Source organism: Schistocerca serialis, chromosome 1 (genome assembly GCF_023864345.2).
Source record: "Schistocerca serialis cubense isolate TAMUIC-IGC-003099 chromosome 1, iqSchSeri2.2, whole genome shotgun sequence".
Lineage (NCBI taxonomy): Eukaryota > Metazoa > Arthropoda > Insecta > Orthoptera > Acrididae > Schistocerca > Schistocerca serialis.
In genome coordinates this window covers 739,979,534-739,998,567 of record NC_064638.1, presented here as the reverse complement: position 1 = coordinate 739,998,567, position 19,034 = coordinate 739,979,534, and the positions used below count along the sequence as shown (strand labels likewise).

Sequence of the window (19,034 nt, the reverse complement as noted above, 5' to 3'; positions counted from 1 at the left end):
TGGTGGTGATTTCAATGTAGATTTCCTTAAAGACTCTTGCAATAAGAATTTATATGCGTTAGTAACACTATCATTCAACTTAATTCCCACTGTAAAGTTCTCCACTAGGGTAGCCAATTGCTCACAAACAGCCATTGATAATATCTTTATAGAAAAGTCCAGTGAACAAAATTATATTACAAAACCAATAGTCAATGGCCTCTCAGACCATGACGTGCAGTTCCTTCTGTTAAATGTTAATACTGAACAGGATATAAAATCGGTTAAATCTGAGCTCAAGAGGGTAATCAATAAGCCAAAAATTGATTATTTTAGGACACTCCTCAGAGACATTCACTGGACTGATGTTTACAGTGCTTATGGCATGAATGAAAAATATAACACTTTTGCTAATAAAGTGCTTATCTCATTCTAACACTGTTTTCCCCCAAAACTAACCAAGGTTAGAGCAAAGTCTAGAAAGAAGCCATGGATTACTTAAGAAATAGGGGTATCTTGTAAAACATAAAGAAAACTGTATCTGTCAATCCAAAACAGTTCCGATGTTGATGCTATAGCATATTACAAGAAATACTGCAAAATATTAAAGACTGTAACACAAACATCAAAGCAAATATATTACAAGGATAAGATAGTCATATCAGATAACAAAATAAAGACTATATGGGACATAGTGAAGGAGGAGACCGGTAGAACCAGACATGAAGGACAAATAGCATTAAGACTAAATGATACATTGGTGACAGACATGTATAGTGTTGCAGAACTTTTTAACAAACGTTTTATGACTGTTACTGACAATATGGGGTTGTCAGGTTCTGTAGCTATGGAATACCTCAGACCAGACATTTCAAGTAACTTCCATAATATGAATTTGACCCTCACTACCCCAGCAGAAACAATATCCATCATAAAATCTTTAAAATCAAAAACATCTAGTGGGTATGATGAAATATCAACAAAGTTAATTAAAGAATGTGATTCTGAGTTAAATAACATATTAAGCTATCTGTGTAACCAGTCATTTATCAGTGGAATATTTCCTGAATGGTTGAAATATGCTGAAGTTAAGCCACATTTAAGAAGGGAGATAAAGAAATAGCATCAAATTTCTGTCCAATTTCACTTTTGCCAGCATTCTCAAAAATTTTAGAAAAAGTAATGTACAATCGACTTTATAGCCATCTTATCTCAAATAACATACTGTCAAAGTCACAGTTCAGATTTCTAAAGGGTTCTGCTATTGAGAAGGCTATCTACACTTACAGTGAAAATGTGATTAATTCATTAGACAAAAAATTGCAGGCAGCTGGTATATTTTGTGATCTGACAAAGGCATTTCACTGTGTAAATCACAATATCCTTTTAAGTAAATTAGAATATTATAGCGTAACAGGAAATGCTGCAAAATGGTTCAAATCTTATATCTCTGGCAGGAAACAAGGGGTGTTATTAGGAAAGAGACAAGTATCAAGCTATCAGGCATCATCCAACTGGGAACTAATTACATGTGTAGTCTCACAAGGTTCCATTTTAGGGCCCTTACTTTTTCTTGTTTATATCAATGTCCTTTCATCAGTAACATTGCCAGAAGCCAAGTTTGTTTTGTTTGCTGATGATACAAACATTGCAATAAAAAGCAAATCAAGTGTAGTCTTAGAAAGGTCAGCTAATAAAATATTTGTGGACTTTAATCACTGGTTCCTAGCCAATTCTTTGTCACTAAACTTTGAAAAAACACACTACATACAGTTCAGAACTTTTAAGGGGTGTCCCACGAGTTTATGCCTAACATACGATGACAAGCAGATAGAAGAAGTAGACAGTGTTAAATTCTTGGGATTACAGCTTAATAATAAATTCAACTGGGAGGAGCACACCACATAACTGCTGAAGCATCTTAACAAATCTCTATTTGCAATGTGAATTGTGTCAGACATAGGGTATATAAAAATGAAAAAGCTGGCATAATACACTCACTTTCATTCCATAATGTCATATGTGATTATTTTTTGGGGTAATTCATCAAGACAAGCTAAAGTTTTCTGGTCACAAAAACGTGCAGTAAGAGTTATGTGTGGTGTGAGCACAACAACAGCCTGCAGAAGCCTGTTTAGCAAACTAGAGATACTAACTACTGCTTCCCAATATATTTATTCCTTAATGAAATTTGTCATTAAAAATGTATCACTTTTTCAAACCAACAGCTCAATTCATGGAATCAATACTAGAAATAAAAATAATCTTCACAAGGATTTAAAGTCACTTAGTCTTGTACAAAAAGGTGTGCATTATTCAGGCAAACAAACACACAGAGTTCAAGCTTTCGCAACCAATGGTTACTTCATCAGGAAAGAGGGAAGGAGAGGGAAAGATGAAAGGATGTGGGTTTTAAGGGAGAGGGTAAGGAGTCATTCCAATCCCAGGAGCAGAAAGACTTACCTTAGGGGGAAAAAAGGACAGATATACACTCGCGTGTGCACACACACACACACACACACACACACACACACACACACAAGCAGACACTTGTAAAGGCAAAGATTTAGCCTTTACAAATGTCTGCTTGTGTCTGTTATGTGCAGATGGATATATGTGTGTGTGTGTGTGTGTGTGTGTGTGTGCGCGAGTGTATTCCTGCCCTTTTCTCCACATAAGGTAAGTCTTTCCGATCCCGGGATTGGAATGACTCCTTACCCTCTCCCTTAAAACCCACATCCTTTTGTCTTTCCCTCTCCTTCCCTCTTTCCTGATGAAGCAACTGTGGGTTGCGAAAGCTTGATATTTGTGTGTGTGTTTATGTTTGTTATTGTTTCTATCAACGTACCAACGCTTTCATTTGGTAAGGTACAGAATCTTTGTTTTGTTATATATATAATAGAGGGAAACATTCCATGTGGGAAAAATATATCTAAAAACAAAGATGATGTGACTTACCAAACGAAAGTGCTGGCAGGTTGATAGACACACAAACAAACACAAACATACATACAAAATTCAAGCTTTCACAACCAACGGTTGCTTCATCAGGAAAGAGGGAAGGAGAGGGAAAGACGAAAGGATGTGGGTTTTAAGGGAGAGGGTAAGGAGTCATTCCAATCCCGGGAGCGGAAAGACTTACCTTAGGGGGAAAAAAGGACGGGTATACACTCGCACGCACACACACATCCATCTGCACATTCACAGACACAAGCAGACATTTGTAAAGGCAAAGAGTTTGGGCAGAGGTGTCAGTCTCCCTACCCTCCCGACCTGGTACAGAAGCAAATAACCAGAGCCACTTCCTCATTCCCTCAAACCCAGAACCTCCCACAGAAGAACCACAAAAGTGCCCCACTTGTGACAGGATACTTTCCGGGACTGGATCAGACTCTGAATGTGGCACTCCAGCAGGGATACGACTTCATCAAATCCTGCCCTGAAATGAGATCCATCCTTCATGAAATCCTCTCACTCCACCAAGAGTGTCTTTCCGCCGTCCACCTAACCTTCGTAACCTCTTAGTTCACCCCTATGAAATCCCCAAACCACCTTCCCTACCCTCTGGCTCCTACCCTTGTAACCGCCCCTGGTGTAAAACCAGTCCCATGCACCCTCCCACCACCACCTACTCCAGTCCTGTAACCCGGAAGGTGTAAACGATCAAAGGCAGAGCCACGTGTGAAAGCACTCATGTGATTTACCAACTGACCTGCCTACACTGTGAAGCTTTCTATGTGGGAATGACCAGCAACAAACTGTCCATTTGCATGAATGGACACAGGCAGACAGTGTTTGTTGGTAATGAGGATCACCCTGTGGCTAAACATGCCTTGGTGCACGGCCAGCACGTCTTGGCACCGTGTTACACCGTCCGGGTTATTTGGATACTTCCCACTAACACCAACCTGTCAGAACTCCGGAGATTGGAACTTGCCCTTCAGTATATCCTCTCTTCTCATTATCCGCCAGTCCTCAACCTCCGCTAATTTCAAGTTGCGTCGCTCATACCTCACCTGTCTTTCAACAACATCTTTGCCTCTGTACTTCCGCCTCAACTGGCATCTCTGCCCAAACTCCTTGCCTTTACAAATGTCTGCTTGTGACTGTGTATGTGCGGATGGATATGTGTGTGTGTGTGTGTGTGTGTGTGTGTGTGTGTGTGTGTGTGTGTGTGTGTGCGAGTGTATACCTGTCGTTTTTTCCCCCTAAGGTAAGTCTTTCGGCCCCCGGGATTGGAAGACTCCTTACCCTCTCCCTTAAAATCCACATCCTTTCGTCTTTCCCTCTCCTTCCCTCTTTCCTGATGAAGCAACCATTGGTTGCGAAAGCTTGAATTTTGTGTGTATGTTTGTGTTTTTGTTTGTGTGTCTATCAACCTGCCAGCACTTTCGTTTGGTAAGTCACATCATCTTTGTTTATATATACAAACAAAGATGATGTGACTTACCAAACAAAAGTTCTGGCAGGTCGATAGACACACAAACAAACACAAACATCGAATTTTGTGTGTATGTTTATGTTTGTGTTTGTTTGTGTGTCTATCGACCTGCCAGCACTTTCGTTTGGTAAGTCACATCATCTTTGTTTTTAGATAATTTCCCACGTGGAATGTTTCCCTCTATTATATAAAACTTCTGCACAATTTCAGTGCAGTAATGTGTTCATTGTAAATAAGTGTTTGTGTGTGTGTGTGTGTGTGTGTGTGTGTGTGTGTGTGTGTGTGTAAGTACAATGTAACTTCTGCACCAGTTCAGTGCAGTAATGTGTTCATTGTAAATAAATATTTAGTAGTTGTATTGCACATTTATTACCTTATAAATAAATAAGAACCTTTTTTATTTTAGATTCAGTGCATTATTATTTGTAAAATGATTCTCTCATATAGTGTCCATTAAAAAGTGACGACAATGCCCCTTGGGACCTGTGGAATGGTACATTAGCTTATTTGGTTGAGTTGTAAATGTTTGTCATGCATTGTTGTTTTTCTGGCATGTTCTACAACCTGGGGGACCTCCTCACTACAGATCAATTGGAATGAAAGTAAATCTAATCTAATCTAATCTTATTCCCCATTACAAGCTCCATTGGATAAGTTGGCACCATTTTGTGTATTATGCAGTGGTCTGATGATGTTATGAACTGAACATTGCTGGGATGCACATAACCAGTTCAGCTTGCTAAGTTTGTTTGAGTCTGTATCAGCTTTCTGAGTTGTTAAAGCCTCTGGTGAAGTCTCCAGCAGTGGAAGATGAATTGTTAGGCAATGAATTATGCATTAGGCCATGGAATTAGCCATAAATCTAATATCAACAATATTAAACATTCAGTCTACCAACCCCGTCGGTCATGGAGACCAGACAGAAATTTTGCACAAACACCTGCAGAAAATGACCCACATATGGATCAGGGATGATGCAGTGTGCCCACTGCTCATTTCCCCATAATCAGGACCCCGCAGGGTAATCTCAGGAGGAAGTCACAGTTTTGAAATTGGCAAGGGTGGCAAGCAGGAGATGGTTTCTATAGAACAGCTCAAACCTGTATACACCTATGATGGTGTACTACTTACTCTGCCTGCATCATTGCACTCCAGTGTAGAGTACACTGAAGCAGCACTCACAGAACAGGAGAAGCCCATAGCTGTACCAGCCATCTTCACAAGAACTAACAGACAAGTCAACTGCAAATTATCCCATATACCAGAGGTCTAGAGAGGGGCTGATATGACATCACAAATTTTCTTCACAACAGCAAGGGAGCGAAATTATTGTTGACTATAAAAGGAATCGCCGCTTGAATTGACATGGTGACCTGGGGATTTATTCTCTTTACAGTTGTGTTTCATGCAAGACTGAATAGATGTTACTAGTATTAACTAATAGCTGTTTATGTGGAAATTACCTATTGTACTAAGTTCCCTATACAGTCAGACAACATTTATGAAATATATTCAGGATCTAAATTTAAAACTGTACAACAAATTGTAGGGTGGCATTACTCCACAAGTTCTGTCATTGAGTTAGCTGCAGTTTTAGTACTCTACAGCACCTGTGTTTCAGTTCCACTCTGCCCATTAAGTGTTCAGTTGATCTAAGACAGATACTAATTTCTGCCAAGTGCTATGCAATGTATTTTCAAAAGTATAACTGACTGATCTTGATAAGATATTCAACTAAATGGTTGTTCTACAGAGAAATACAAACATTAAGAACTTGTATTTCATTAAAGTTCATGGAAGCTGAATAATGATGCATTTTTCATCTCAGGAGATATTTAATATTTGCCTGAAAGTGATATTTCTTTCAAGTTCAGATTTTTACAGTACTAGATAATAGAAAGCATCTGGTTCCACAAGTATACTTCTGGTGAAATTTTTTTTATTTATGTACAAGAATTGTTAAAATTTGTAAAAAATACAAAATGTATTATAAATATCACATTAAGAAGCACCTTTGTGCTTTCATCGCACAATAATACTGAATTGGAGTATCATCTCATACACTGTGTTCCACAAAAATGTCTTGTACTGAAAGTAACATATTCACACAAATTGGTGTTGGGAACAATTGTTCTTCAAAACCTACAACAGTAATAACTTCCAGCACTCTTGCAGCACTAAGAAATAGTTGACTGAATGAACCACATTGCGGCATTTGTATTTCATTTCTGGAGCAATAGATGTTCATATCTTGAGGTCAGTCACTAGTTTATCAGTGTGCTGTGTACTGAACACAAAATCTTCACAAAATTTGGTGTTGATAGCAACTGTTCTTCAAAGCTTGCAACAATAGTAACTTCTCGCACTCTTGCAGCAATATAAAATACTAGACAAAATGAACCACATAGCATCATATATTATTCATTTCTGAGCTACAGATTTCATGTACTGAGGTCAGTTACCAGTGTATCAACACTATAACTCTGTTAGCATTTTTAATGAGGTTTCATTGTTTGAGTTTTAGCTTCTCCTTCTTCATAAATTTCTTTATCTTCTCACTTTTACAGCCTTTTAGAGCCTGAAATGAATAACTCCCTGAAAAAATGGAGAAGGAACTATATGACTCAAGTAAATATAATTGACAGATAATTTTGTTTACAAATCCTGCTTAAAATAAGTAAGAGAAGAATTTTTGAATAAAGTTGTCTTTTGTTCATGTGCTTAATATATTTAAACTGCTCACTGATGGCACAACTGATACTAAAAATTATACATGTAAATTTCAAAAATTTTAAAAACTTGATTTTCTGTTACTTATGCAATTGAGGCTTTTTAGATCTATGTCTGAGTTTAACTTCTCACATTTATACCAGGAATATGAAGAATTTGCTTAAACAGCAATGGTAAAACAATACTGTACCAGTTGATATTGGTCGTGTTAATCTTAAAAGCTGCTGCTGCACTGTTATCTGTGGGTATTCACTGAGAGATGGTATTTGAGAGAGCAGGACAAATGTCTCACCCAAGAAAGTTCCACCCATTGTAAATATGCTACTGCTTTTTAGAGTGAACCTAATGACTGCATTATTGAAATTGCATTGTTCTGTTGTGAGATCACTGGAAAAGAAAAAAAGAAAAATATAGATGAGCTCTCATACACACAATATGTTTAGTGACAGGCATTCCACTTTTAAAAAATATTCCCAGGAAATTACTATTACTGCATAAGGAACAGAAAGACTCAAAACTCTATTGAGAAGAATATGCCAATCACATATGTGAAAAAAATATCTTGGGTGACATATCTTACTTGAAACTAAGGGAGGTAGTGAGCTTGGAGTGCCTTAGAGTGACATACTTTGGGCTATTACAGTCACATATTTTGTATGGTCTGATTATATGGGTGCACTCCCCTCACATCAAGAACATTTTGAAATTACAAAAAAAGTCTTACACATAATATGCAAAAGAGGTCATAGGGAGCACTGTCGTCCTCTTTTTTTCCAGGCTCAGAATACTTATAATTATAAATTTATACATTTATGTGTCTGTACTCTATATTAAAAATAATATTTCAGAGTTCATTGCCAGGGGGGAAATACATGAACATAACACCAGAGCTAAGGGTAATTTAGACATAATGGTACGTCTAAATTACCCTTAGCTCTGGTGTTATGTTCATGTATTTCCCCTCTGGCAATGAATTCTGAAATATTAGCAAGAACAGGAAATTCCCACAAAGTAAACCCATTCAAAATGGTCAATAAACTGCCAATTCTATGGATATAAATTTTTTAAAAATTAGGTGGTACTGCTGGCTGTCAGATCATTGATTTTATGACATTAAAGATTTCTTTGAGATTTCTGAGGAGCATATTCGCATTTCAAAGTTTTTTGTAGTTAAACATATTGTTGTATGCTTTGGTTAAGTTGTGTGTAATTACATTGTGTATACAATACACTATGTACAAGGTATACTTTACTACACTATAGTATATTATAGTATAGCTTATTGCATTAACTTTTAGAAATTATTGTGCTGTAATCTGTTACACTGCCATGTTTTAAATATATACTATAGTGTAATGAAGTTAGTTTATTTTATTATTATGTTTCTACTACTACATCCTGTATGGCAAAGCCAATGTCATTGTAAAATGATCTATGGTGAATAAAATTCTCAAATTCTTTGATTCTCGAATTCTTGTACCTGTCATGCCAATATTCAAGGGCAAATCCTGTTCTGGAAACTTTTATTATGTGGTCGGTCTCACACAGTGTGTGCCCAACCAAGGTTGGTTCCTCCACATTCCCCAATCTCAAATACTATTTACATTCAGTGATCCTAGTGTTTATGGATTGTCCAGCTGCTTCTAACACAGACTTTCCTTTGTGTACAGGATACACAGTATATTCCCAACATTGTAAGTTAGTTCCTTTTGCGCTTTACTGATCTGAGACAATCTGTCATCTTATTGGCCACTTTTTAAATAGTATTTATGTCATATTTGAACAATATAGGACCAAATCTGTCCATCATTCTAGGGATGTGTGGCAGAAAGGCCACACCCGACACTGCTTCTCCCAATGCATCACTTTGCTGAGTGTCAGATTTTGTGATGCTTTTTATGCAACTGGTTGAGTACCTATTACTCCTCAGAATAGTTTCAAAGTGTTGCATCTCACATCTGAGGTACTGTGGCTCATACATTTGTCTTGCATGCATTATGAACTTATTAATTATCTCTCTTTGCTGGCTTGGGCAATGACTTGCCAATCTGTGTGGGTATTGGTCCCAGTGTGTCAGTTTTCAGTAGATGCTGTATCCCAGGTTCTCCCCATTTCCCATAACCAGAATATCTAAAAAGGGTAGCTGTTGCTCTTTTTCTACCTCCATAGTAAATTTTGTGTTGGCTTGGAGGCAGGTCAGATGTCTAAGGAATTCAGTGAGCTGTTTCTTACCAAGGCTCCACACAACAAAGGTGTCATTAATCTATCTGTGCTACACCTTAGGTTTACAATGTTCTAAGTCTAGTGCCCGTGTCTGTGTTTTGAAATGGTACATGAAGAACATGTCCACCACTGGACTGAGTGGATTGCCCACGGTGACGCCTTCCGGCTGTTCATAGAAATTGGCATTCCACATGAAATAGCTCACAGTAAGACATGCATGAAAGAACTTGGTGATGTCATGCAAGAAAATGGAAGCAGTATTCTGTGGAATATAAGTGAGTGGCACTTTTGTACACACAGAAACAGCATCAAACTTAACCAAGATGTCGTTTGCTCCAGTTGCAGTTTCATCAGCTTCAATGAAATGTTGAGTGTCCTTTACATATGTGTCAGTCTTTCCCACATGTGGCTGAAGCAGAGGCCAAATGTTTTTCTAGTTTATATGTCAGTGAGATGAGGGCTAGTAGAAATCCTTAGGTAACAGAAGAAGTATTGAATTTAATTGATGAAAGGAGAAAATATAAAAATGCAATAAATGAAGCAGGCAAAAAGGAGTACAAACGTCTCAAAAATGAGATCAACAGGAAGTGCAAAATGGCCAAGCAGGGATGGCTAGAGCACAAATGTAAGGATGTAGAGGCTTATCTCACTAGGGCTAAGATAGATACTGCCTACAGGACACTAGACGCACAGTTCGGAACCGCGCAACTGCTACGGTCGCAGGTTCGAATCCTGCCTCGGGCATGGATGTGTGTGATGTCCTTAGGTTAGTTAGGTTTAAGTAGTTCTAAGTTCTAGGGAACTGATGACCACAGATGTTAAGTCCCATAGTACTCAGAGCCATTTGAACTGTTTTTAGCCTACAGGAAAATTAAAGAGACCTTTGGAGATAAGAGAACCACTTGTATGAACATCAAGAGCTCAGATGTAAACCCAGTTCTAAGCAAAGAAGGGAAAGCAGAAAGGTGGAAGGAGTATATAGAGGGTCTATACAAGGGCAATGTACTTGAGGACAATATTATGGAAATGGAAGAGGATGTAGATGAAGATGAAATGGGAGATACGATACTGCGTGAAGAGTTTGACAGAGCACTAAAAGACCTGAGTCGAAACAAGGCCCCTGGAGTAGACAACATTCCGTTGGAACTACTGATGGCCTTGGGAGAGCCAGTCCTGACTAAACTCTACCATCTGCTGAGCAAGATGTATGAAACAGGCGAAATACCCTCAGACTTCAAGAAGAATGTAATAGTTCCAATCCCAAAGAAAGCAGGTGTTGACAGATGTGAAAATTACCGAACAATCAGTTTAATAAGCCACAGCTGCAAAATACTAACACGAATTCTTTACAGATGAATGGAAAAACTAGGAGAAGCCGACCTCAGGGAAGATCAGTTTGGATTCTGTAGAAATACTGGAACACGTGAGGCAATACTGACCTTAACGACTTACCTTAGAAGAAAGATCAAGGAAAGGCAAACGTACATTTCTAGCATTTGTAGACTTAGAGAAACCTTTTGACTATGTTGACTGGAATACTCTCTTTCAAATTCTAAAGGTGGCAGGGGTAAAATACTGGGAGCGAAAGGCTATTTACAATTTGTACAGAAACCAGATGGCAGTTATAAGAGTCGAGGGACATGAAAGGGAAGCAGTGGTTAGGAAGGGAGTAAGGCAGGGTTGTAGCCTCTCCCCGATGTTATTCAGTCTGTATATTGAGCAAGCATTAAAGGAAACAAAAGAAAAATTCGGAGTAAGTATTAAAATCCATGGAGAAGAAATAAAAACTTTGAGGTTCGCCGACGACATTGTAATTCTGACAGAGACAGCAAAGGACTTGGAGGAGCAGCTGAATGGAATGGACAGTGTCTTGAAAGGAGGGTATAAGATGAACATCAACAAAAGCAAAACGACAATAATGGAATGTAATCGAATTAAGTCGGCTGATGCTGAGGGAATTATATTAGGAAATGAGACACTTAAAGTAGTAAAGGAGTTTTGCTATTTGGGGAGCAAAATAAGTGATGATGGTCGAAGTAGAGAGGATATAAAATGTAGACTGGCAATGGTAAGGAAAGCGTTTCTGAAGAAGAGAAATTTGTTAACATCGAGTATAGATTTAAGTGTCAGGAAGTCGTTTCTGAAAGTATTTGTATGGAGTGTAGCCATGTATGGAAGTGAAACATGGACGATAAATAGTTTGGACAAGAAGAGAACAGAAGCTTTTGAAATATGGTGCTACAGAAGATTGCTGAAGATTAGATGGGTATATCACATAACTAATGAGGAAGTATTAAATAGGATTGGGGAGAAGAGAAGTTTGTGGCACAACTTGACCAGAAGAAGGGATCGGTTGGTAGGACATGTTCTGAGGCATCAAGGGATCACCAATTTAATATTGGAGGTTAGCATGGAGGGTGAAAATCGTAGAGGGAGACCAAGAGGTGAATACACTAAGCAGATTCGGAAGGATGTAGGTTGCAGTAGGTACTGGGAGATGAAGCAGCTTGCACAGGATAGAGTAGCATGGAGAGCTGCATCAAACCAGTCTCAGGACTGAAGACCACAACAACAACAACAACATGTCAGTGAGCCATGAGTGCTTATGATTGGTCTTAGTGGAATGTTATCTTTGTGGATTTTTGGTAATCCATACAGCCAAGGAGGCAGAACCTCTGTGATGTGAAGACACTTCTGTAGATCCGCTGAGAGAGAATATTCCTTGATTAACTGTTTTATTTCCATGTAATCCATTGCTCATATCTTTGCATAGCTTTCACCAGGTCATTGGGTCAAATAGGTCCCAATCCCTCTGATCATAATCTTCAGTCTCCATTAAAATGGTCACATTTACCTTGTCAGCAGACAGTACTAAAATATTCTTGCAGTGTTAAAAGTTCTTGATAGCTTGAACTCTTGTTTTTGCAAGTTGTAGTCTGATGGTTTGCTTGGCACAATACCCTGGCAGTTACAGGGGATATTTCCTCACTTTTTCACAAGGAAGGGTGACAAGAGTGGTTCATCACCAATAGAATTGCAGGTAAAACAGAATCTGTACTATCTCAGATTGCAGTGGTTTGAGATGAGAAGAATATTCAGCTTCTTCAATTGAAGTGGTTTGAGATGACCATCTCCACAAGGTAGTTGTGCAGTTTTCAGCATCAAACCGCAACACAACAACCAACAGACACAGCAAAAATCGGAAGTGCTGCAATAATGGCAATTCTGAATGGTTTGAAATTACAGCTCAAGGCAAAACTTTAGAATCATTTACAGTGTGATGAATCTTGTGTGCAGAAAGTTAGTTAGGCTTGTGTTTTGTGCTTTTGACTCTTAAGTGTAAAAATGTCATTGGAAAAGGAGCAAACCAGCAGATAAGATTGTGGAAAATCAGCTTGATAAAGAGGGAGATTGAGTGTGATAATACAGGGTCCAAAGATTCTTATTTTGAAGATGTGAGTAAAGGAGACATGGAGCTAGTGGTGGAATTAAGCAAGAGCAAAATATCAGTTCCTCAGATACAAAAACAGGAAGAGAGAAAGTGAATCCTGACTAGTAGTAAAACTGAGCATCAGTTGCTCCTAGTTATCAGTCAGTTAGATACAGCAGCACTGTTAAACACGATAGAAGAAAACACAAAAGAAAACTCAAGAACCCAGAAAGAAATCTAGAGAGGATGCCAATTCATTTATGGAAAGTCAAGAGAAATTTGCAAAAGAATTAAAAGAAAGTCAAAAAGAAATTGCAAAGGAATTAATGAAGGAATAAAAGGAGGAACTTAAATCAGAGTTTCAGGAAAACCAAGAGAAAATTGTGAATGAAATGAAATCTGCATTGAAGGAGGGTTGAGAGGAAATGGCAAAGATATGTGAGGACAGACAAGAAGAGAAAAATGCAGACGTATGAAATGAAATGCAAAAAGCACCTATTATTCTTATGAAATGTTCATTAACAATAGAGTTGCAGGTGGAAGTAACATCAGACAAGGGTTTTATAATTGAGATATCTGGTTTTGACCTCAGTTTGTCATACAGAATGACTGATACTGCAATCTCAAATGACAAAACAACTAGTACATGCACAGACAGTGATAATACTTAACTGAATGCTAAAATCTTTGGCATGAATTCAAATGACTTCAGTGGATAAGGAATGTACTTTAAAAAGGGATACTCATACAGAGGCCATGAAGAATATTATTGCAGAAGAGCTGAAGCAGACTGTTACAAAACAAAAACAAGATTTTGAGAGAAATGTCAGATTTCATTAGATCGTCAGAAGAAACTTTGAAAGTATGTTGTTTGGGAAGCAAGAAGCAATCATATTCAGTATTTTGGCAAAAGGAATTAGGAAGGCCTCTGTATTTTGAAGTAAGTTTTAAGGAAAATAATATTGTATGCAGGGCAACCCTATTGCTACAGCTTGAAATTCATGATCTTCCACCAACTGAAACTGTAGACCAGGTGTGAAGAAGACAGGACAGAGAATATGTCAAGAGGAAATGCAACTGTTTATGGACAGAAACATAGAAAGGAATGGAAAGAGAGGAGAGAATGGCCAAGGTCAAGCCTGCATGCATACATGTTGTGAAGTCAAATAGGCAGAGCTGAAGTAGTGTATTCTTCTTTGTTTGTTTACAAGGATGTAAACATGGAAGAGAAGATGCAAAAAGAGGGAGAAGAGGTTTGCAATGATGCACTGCACATGTTGTAGGCCTGCAAGAAGACTGAATGGTACTCACAAATTCCAGGAGTGTCAGATGTTTACGAAAAGTGAGTTATTTAGTATTTTGGATAATTTTTATTAATGCTAGCAGCAGTGTAGGCTGTCTGCAGAATTTTTCTTCTTATGGCATTTTACAATTGTGGCACTTACAAAGTAGGAATGTTATGCCCTATGCATAATCAATTTTTGTCAGTGTATGCCGGCCGCGGTGGTCTAGCGGTTCTAGGCGCGCAGTCCGGAACCGCGCGACTGCTATTGGTCGCAGGTTCGAATCCTGCCTCGGGCATGGATGTGTGTGATGTCCTTAGGTTAGTTAGGTTTAAATAGTTCCAAGTTCTAGGGGACTGATGACCACAGATGTTAAGTCCCATAGTGCTCAGAGCCATTTGAACCATTTTGTCAGTGTACGAATGCTGAATCATACTATTTGTTAGCGTGCTTGCGTTTTTCTGGCATCAGAGTCCAGTGGCACCCCAGCCTCTACTGCCTCTACAGAGCATGAACAGTGCAGCAGGGCTTGCATTCATGCCATCCACTTTTTGCTGCCTGCTCTTGCAGCTGCTGGTTGCTGACCAGCTGCATGCAACCAAAAACAACAGCTATTGCCTCCTGCCATGAAGCATCTATTAATGCCTGTCACGCTCAATTTGCATTATCAGCAGAAATGAAGTGTTAAAATCAGCTGCTACAGCCACCCATCAGCGAGTGTGGACACTGTTCAAACTGTTGCACAGAAAAGTAAAAGTAAAAGGGTTTTGTTGCACGTAACTAATCAAAATCTTGTATTTTCTTATATTAGAAACTTATTTTTTCAAATTTTTAATACAAATTTTTCTGGCTGTCTTACATTACCCCAACATAAATAAATTGTTATCAATTTTTTTTATGTCATGGTAGTTAATGTACTTGAACGTGAGGACATGTTGTTTGCTGTACATGTATAAATTTTTAAGATGCTGTACCATGTTAGGGAAAGAGTTTGTAACTAACTGGGTTCTAGTTTAATGGAAGTTTACATTCTTTTAATTTCTTTTACGTACTGAGCAGTAGTTATAGATACAGGGTGTCCATAATTACAGTTCCAGTTTCAAAATGCTGTAGAAAGAGAACCACTGCTTAGAATGATGTCAAATATGAATAGCATATTATTGATACAGAGGGAAACATCATGGGAAAAATTAATGAAAATTTGACCAATAGAGGGTGCATTATGTGTCAGAATATGCAACCAACAAAATGCAGCATATGGCTGTTCCTCAGTTTCTGTCTGAGGCAGTAACATAACTGTCTCCATGAAGGATCACGCACTGCTTGTAAAGCTCTTTTATGAGAATGGTGGCTGTGCACCAGTAGCCCTGCAGAATTTCTGGATGCTCAAAGGTTTGAGAAGAGGTTACAAAATGTTCAGTACCTGCTAAGCATCTGGAGAAAAGATTACAAAGTTAAGAAAGACAATTTTTGTGAAGTGTAATGTGGCAGAGAGAGGAAAGCAGTTGATATGACATCTGTCGAAGATTTGGCCACAACACTGTAGGAGGTGTCAAGCAATGGTGTGCAAAAATGCAGTGCACAGGGAACTGCCCAAATGTTGGATGTGCCTGCAGTCAAGGTGCATAACATCCTATGAAACATCCTGCATCACTTTCCATACAAAGTTACCCATGTTTAGGAGTTGTTTTCCACTGACCTGCTTGTTGGACAAATGTTCACTCAGGAATTTCTTGCCTATATGGAAATGTACAATCAATGGTGGTGGAATGTTCTGTGGACAGATGAAGCCCATTTCCATATCCAAGGGCATGTTAATGTCTAGAATTGTGGAATATGGGCAACAGAAAATCCACACACACACATCAACTGATACCACTCTGCTTGTGGCAGAAAATGGTGGACAGCATATTGATGAAGTCTTGCACCAGTCTCACAACAATTAGAAACTGTTAACATTTTGCTTTTTATGCAGTTTTTGGCCCCAAGACAATTAAAAACCAATGTCATTTTGCTTTTTATGCAGCTGTGTGGTGCAAGTTGAGGACACCATTTATCATAGGGCAGTATTTCTTTCAGGAGATGAGTCCTGCAGGTCCTGTTACCTGTGTCATCACCGGTAAGTGTTATGAATCTTTCATGCAGCAATGTCATTCCAACTGCTCAAAAGCATGAATGTGTGCATAGGATCATTTTTATGCAAGATGGCATATGTCTGCATGTTCCACAGCCAGTAAAGCAGCTGCTACAGAGGCATTTCAAAAGTGCTAGAATTATCAGCCATCATTTCTCTGCATCCTGGCCATCCACATCACCTGATCTTAATCTGTGTGACTTCTGACAGTGGGGTTATCTGAAAGATGTTGTGTTCAGTACTACAACAATAAAAGTAGCTGAACTAAAGGCATGCATTGTGTAGCACATTCTGAACATGCCCTCGAGATATTCCCATCTGCTGTGGAACATGCTGTTTCTCAGTTTCAGCTTGTGACAGAAAATGGTGGACAGCATATTGAAGAAGTCTTGCACCAGTCTCACAACAATTAGAAACTGTTACCATTTTGCTTTTTATGCAGTTTTTGGCCCCAGGACAATTAAAAACCAATGTCATTTTGCTTTTTATGCAGTGTTTGGCCTCATGACAACCAAAAACCTATTTTTCCATCTGATGTGATACAACTTTACCATGGTGGATGGGCTTTCCTAACTAACAGTACCACAGTACCACAAATGTTGACTGCTGAACTTGTGCAGTCATGTATATTCAATATTGAACAGTATGAGTGGTGTGATGAGAAAGTCAAGCCATAGCCCTCATACTGCAATTCATTTACATTAAGACATAGTGCAATCTACTGGTAAAATTTTCATATCTTTTTCCATGATGTTGCGCCCTGAATAATAACACACTGTTCAAATTTGACATCATTCTGAGCAGTCATTCTCTTTCTAAAGCATTTTGAAAATGGAACTTTGTGCCTGTCTAAAACATGACATGTCTTCTTTACAGGAAGTTCCAATCTGTCCTTTCCTACATTGCTGAACTTTAGTTATGTACAATTTGTATAATAATATTCCTTTTGCATAGACAGATCAATTTGTGTACACAAAAGACAACTGAAGTATCATAAAGGCTGAGGTTATGAAAGTATGCCTGAAAGAGATAAAGTTCATGTACTAGTACAGTCAAGAAGTAGAAAAAAAGAGGTACACAATTTTTGAATTGTATGAGAACTGATAATATTGTAATACCACTGTTTTTCATGCATCCTGTGCCCATAACACCCAGTCTTTGATGCAGCAATATTGTACTCCTTACTTATTGTTGGCTTCTGGAATTTTTGAAGCTGATCAAGCCTTTTCTCTGGAGGAAGCATTGTCTTGCAATACAACATCAAGAATGCCGCAGTAGTACTGGCCATGGGCCAAGTTAATGTGCAGTGAGTCATTGTTGGGCTTCAGTATGGAACAGTTATGCACAGCTTTGTCTCAGATAAGTAGTATGAAGGATTTTCTAGAAAGCATAATTAAGAGTTAAATGTGTTATATCGGTTTGTAAGAGAATAGTGAGTAATTCAGTTATTTTGCAGGAAAGCGTACAGGACTAAATTTGAGATTTATGGTTGAAACAGTACCATGTCCATGAATATGCAACTTTCATGGAGAAACATATTGATGGTAGAACACAAATGAAAAGTCTTTTGTGACCCATTGTAACATGTTTATTTAATATGGAAATGCAATATAACTATTCATTATGAATGTGAAACAAGCTTCACTACTGCCACACAATTGGATGAGTTTATGCATTGCTTGGGAAGTGTATTACATGCTAAAGGGACAATAAAAAAGTAATTTGACATGCACTGTTATTATTTCAAAGTGACTTTTTCAACTGAATAACTTTAATATTTGAAAAATATAAAAGACACACCTTCGTATTAGTCACATGTCAGGTTTATTTTGTAATTAAGCATGTTCTCTCAGTAAAGCTGTCTAACTTGAGTCTGATAGCCATAAGAAAATTCATTAAAAATCTCAAGAGACATGGACAGATTTGTTACACCACACAGACACATCATATGTATGAGCTTTCCTTAGTGAGTGAATTCATACAACACGGAGAGATTTGGCAAGAACAGATGAGCTACTTTTGGACAGTTTATATCAAATAAGTGGCAGCATGAACTGAGACAACTAGGATATGGTTGACAGCTTCACTCACAGGAGCATGCAGAACAAACTTGACTGTAGCATCAAGCAACAGAAGAAAAAATTTGCAAGATTCGCAAGTTGATTCCAATCATATCACACACAGTGGTCAACCTCAGTGAATGACCACTGACATCAGAGGGGCTGTCTGTCCCTCAAAATGGAGGGAATTTTGGTATTGTCCCCAGAACTTTACCTATTGAGAAAATCATTGCTAATATCAAAGTGGCCGTCCAGGTCACTCCTTGTGAAAAATCTGAGAAAACGTGATATGAAACAGTCAGGGTATTGTGTTGAGCAAAACTACCAGCTTTAAACCTTAAAAAAGAAGTGTTGCAAGCTATCATGAGCCTTAACAGCTACAAGGATACATTAGTAGTGCCTGCCAAGAAAATGTTACTTAAAATGAAGACCAAAGATTATGAGGAAAAGATTTGGGACCTATTAGATTCGACAATGTACTGAAGGCATAGATCCAATGCAGCAGATCACAGGGTATATGACTCAATTAATCAAGGTGGCTTCTCCCTTGGCAGACCTATATAGAATGCTGTATGTCACAGAAGTCATATCATCTTGGCTGTATGGATTATGTTGCATTAAGACGGATGATAAAAACTCCTGACTCACTGATGTATAAATTGGTGGAACACTAGGCCTCTCTACTTCAACTACACATAAGAAATACTGACACATACATAAAGAATTTGGGACATTTCACTCAGAAACTGAAGAA

At 38.3% G+C, this 19,034-nt stretch overlaps 1 protein-coding gene across 1 annotated transcript in view; it reads right to left on the bottom strand.

Annotated features, from left to right (window-relative positions):
• Positions 1 to 6,342: 6,342 nt before the first annotated feature.
• LOC126481797 (protein unc-13 homolog 4B-like) overlaps positions 6,343 to 19,034 on the bottom strand; it is a 140,795-nt gene continuing 128,103 nt past the window's right edge. Inside the window, exons 11-12 of the mRNA XM_050105755.1 lie at positions 7,341 to 7,537; positions 6,343 to 7,015 (exon numbers count right to left, since the gene is read on the bottom strand). Of these exons, the coding sequence (XP_049961712.1) occupies positions 6,927 to 7,015; positions 7,341 to 7,537 (286 nt within the window). The 3' untranslated portion in view covers positions 6,343 to 6,926. The remainder of the gene's footprint in view (positions 7,016 to 7,340; positions 7,538 to 19,034) is intronic.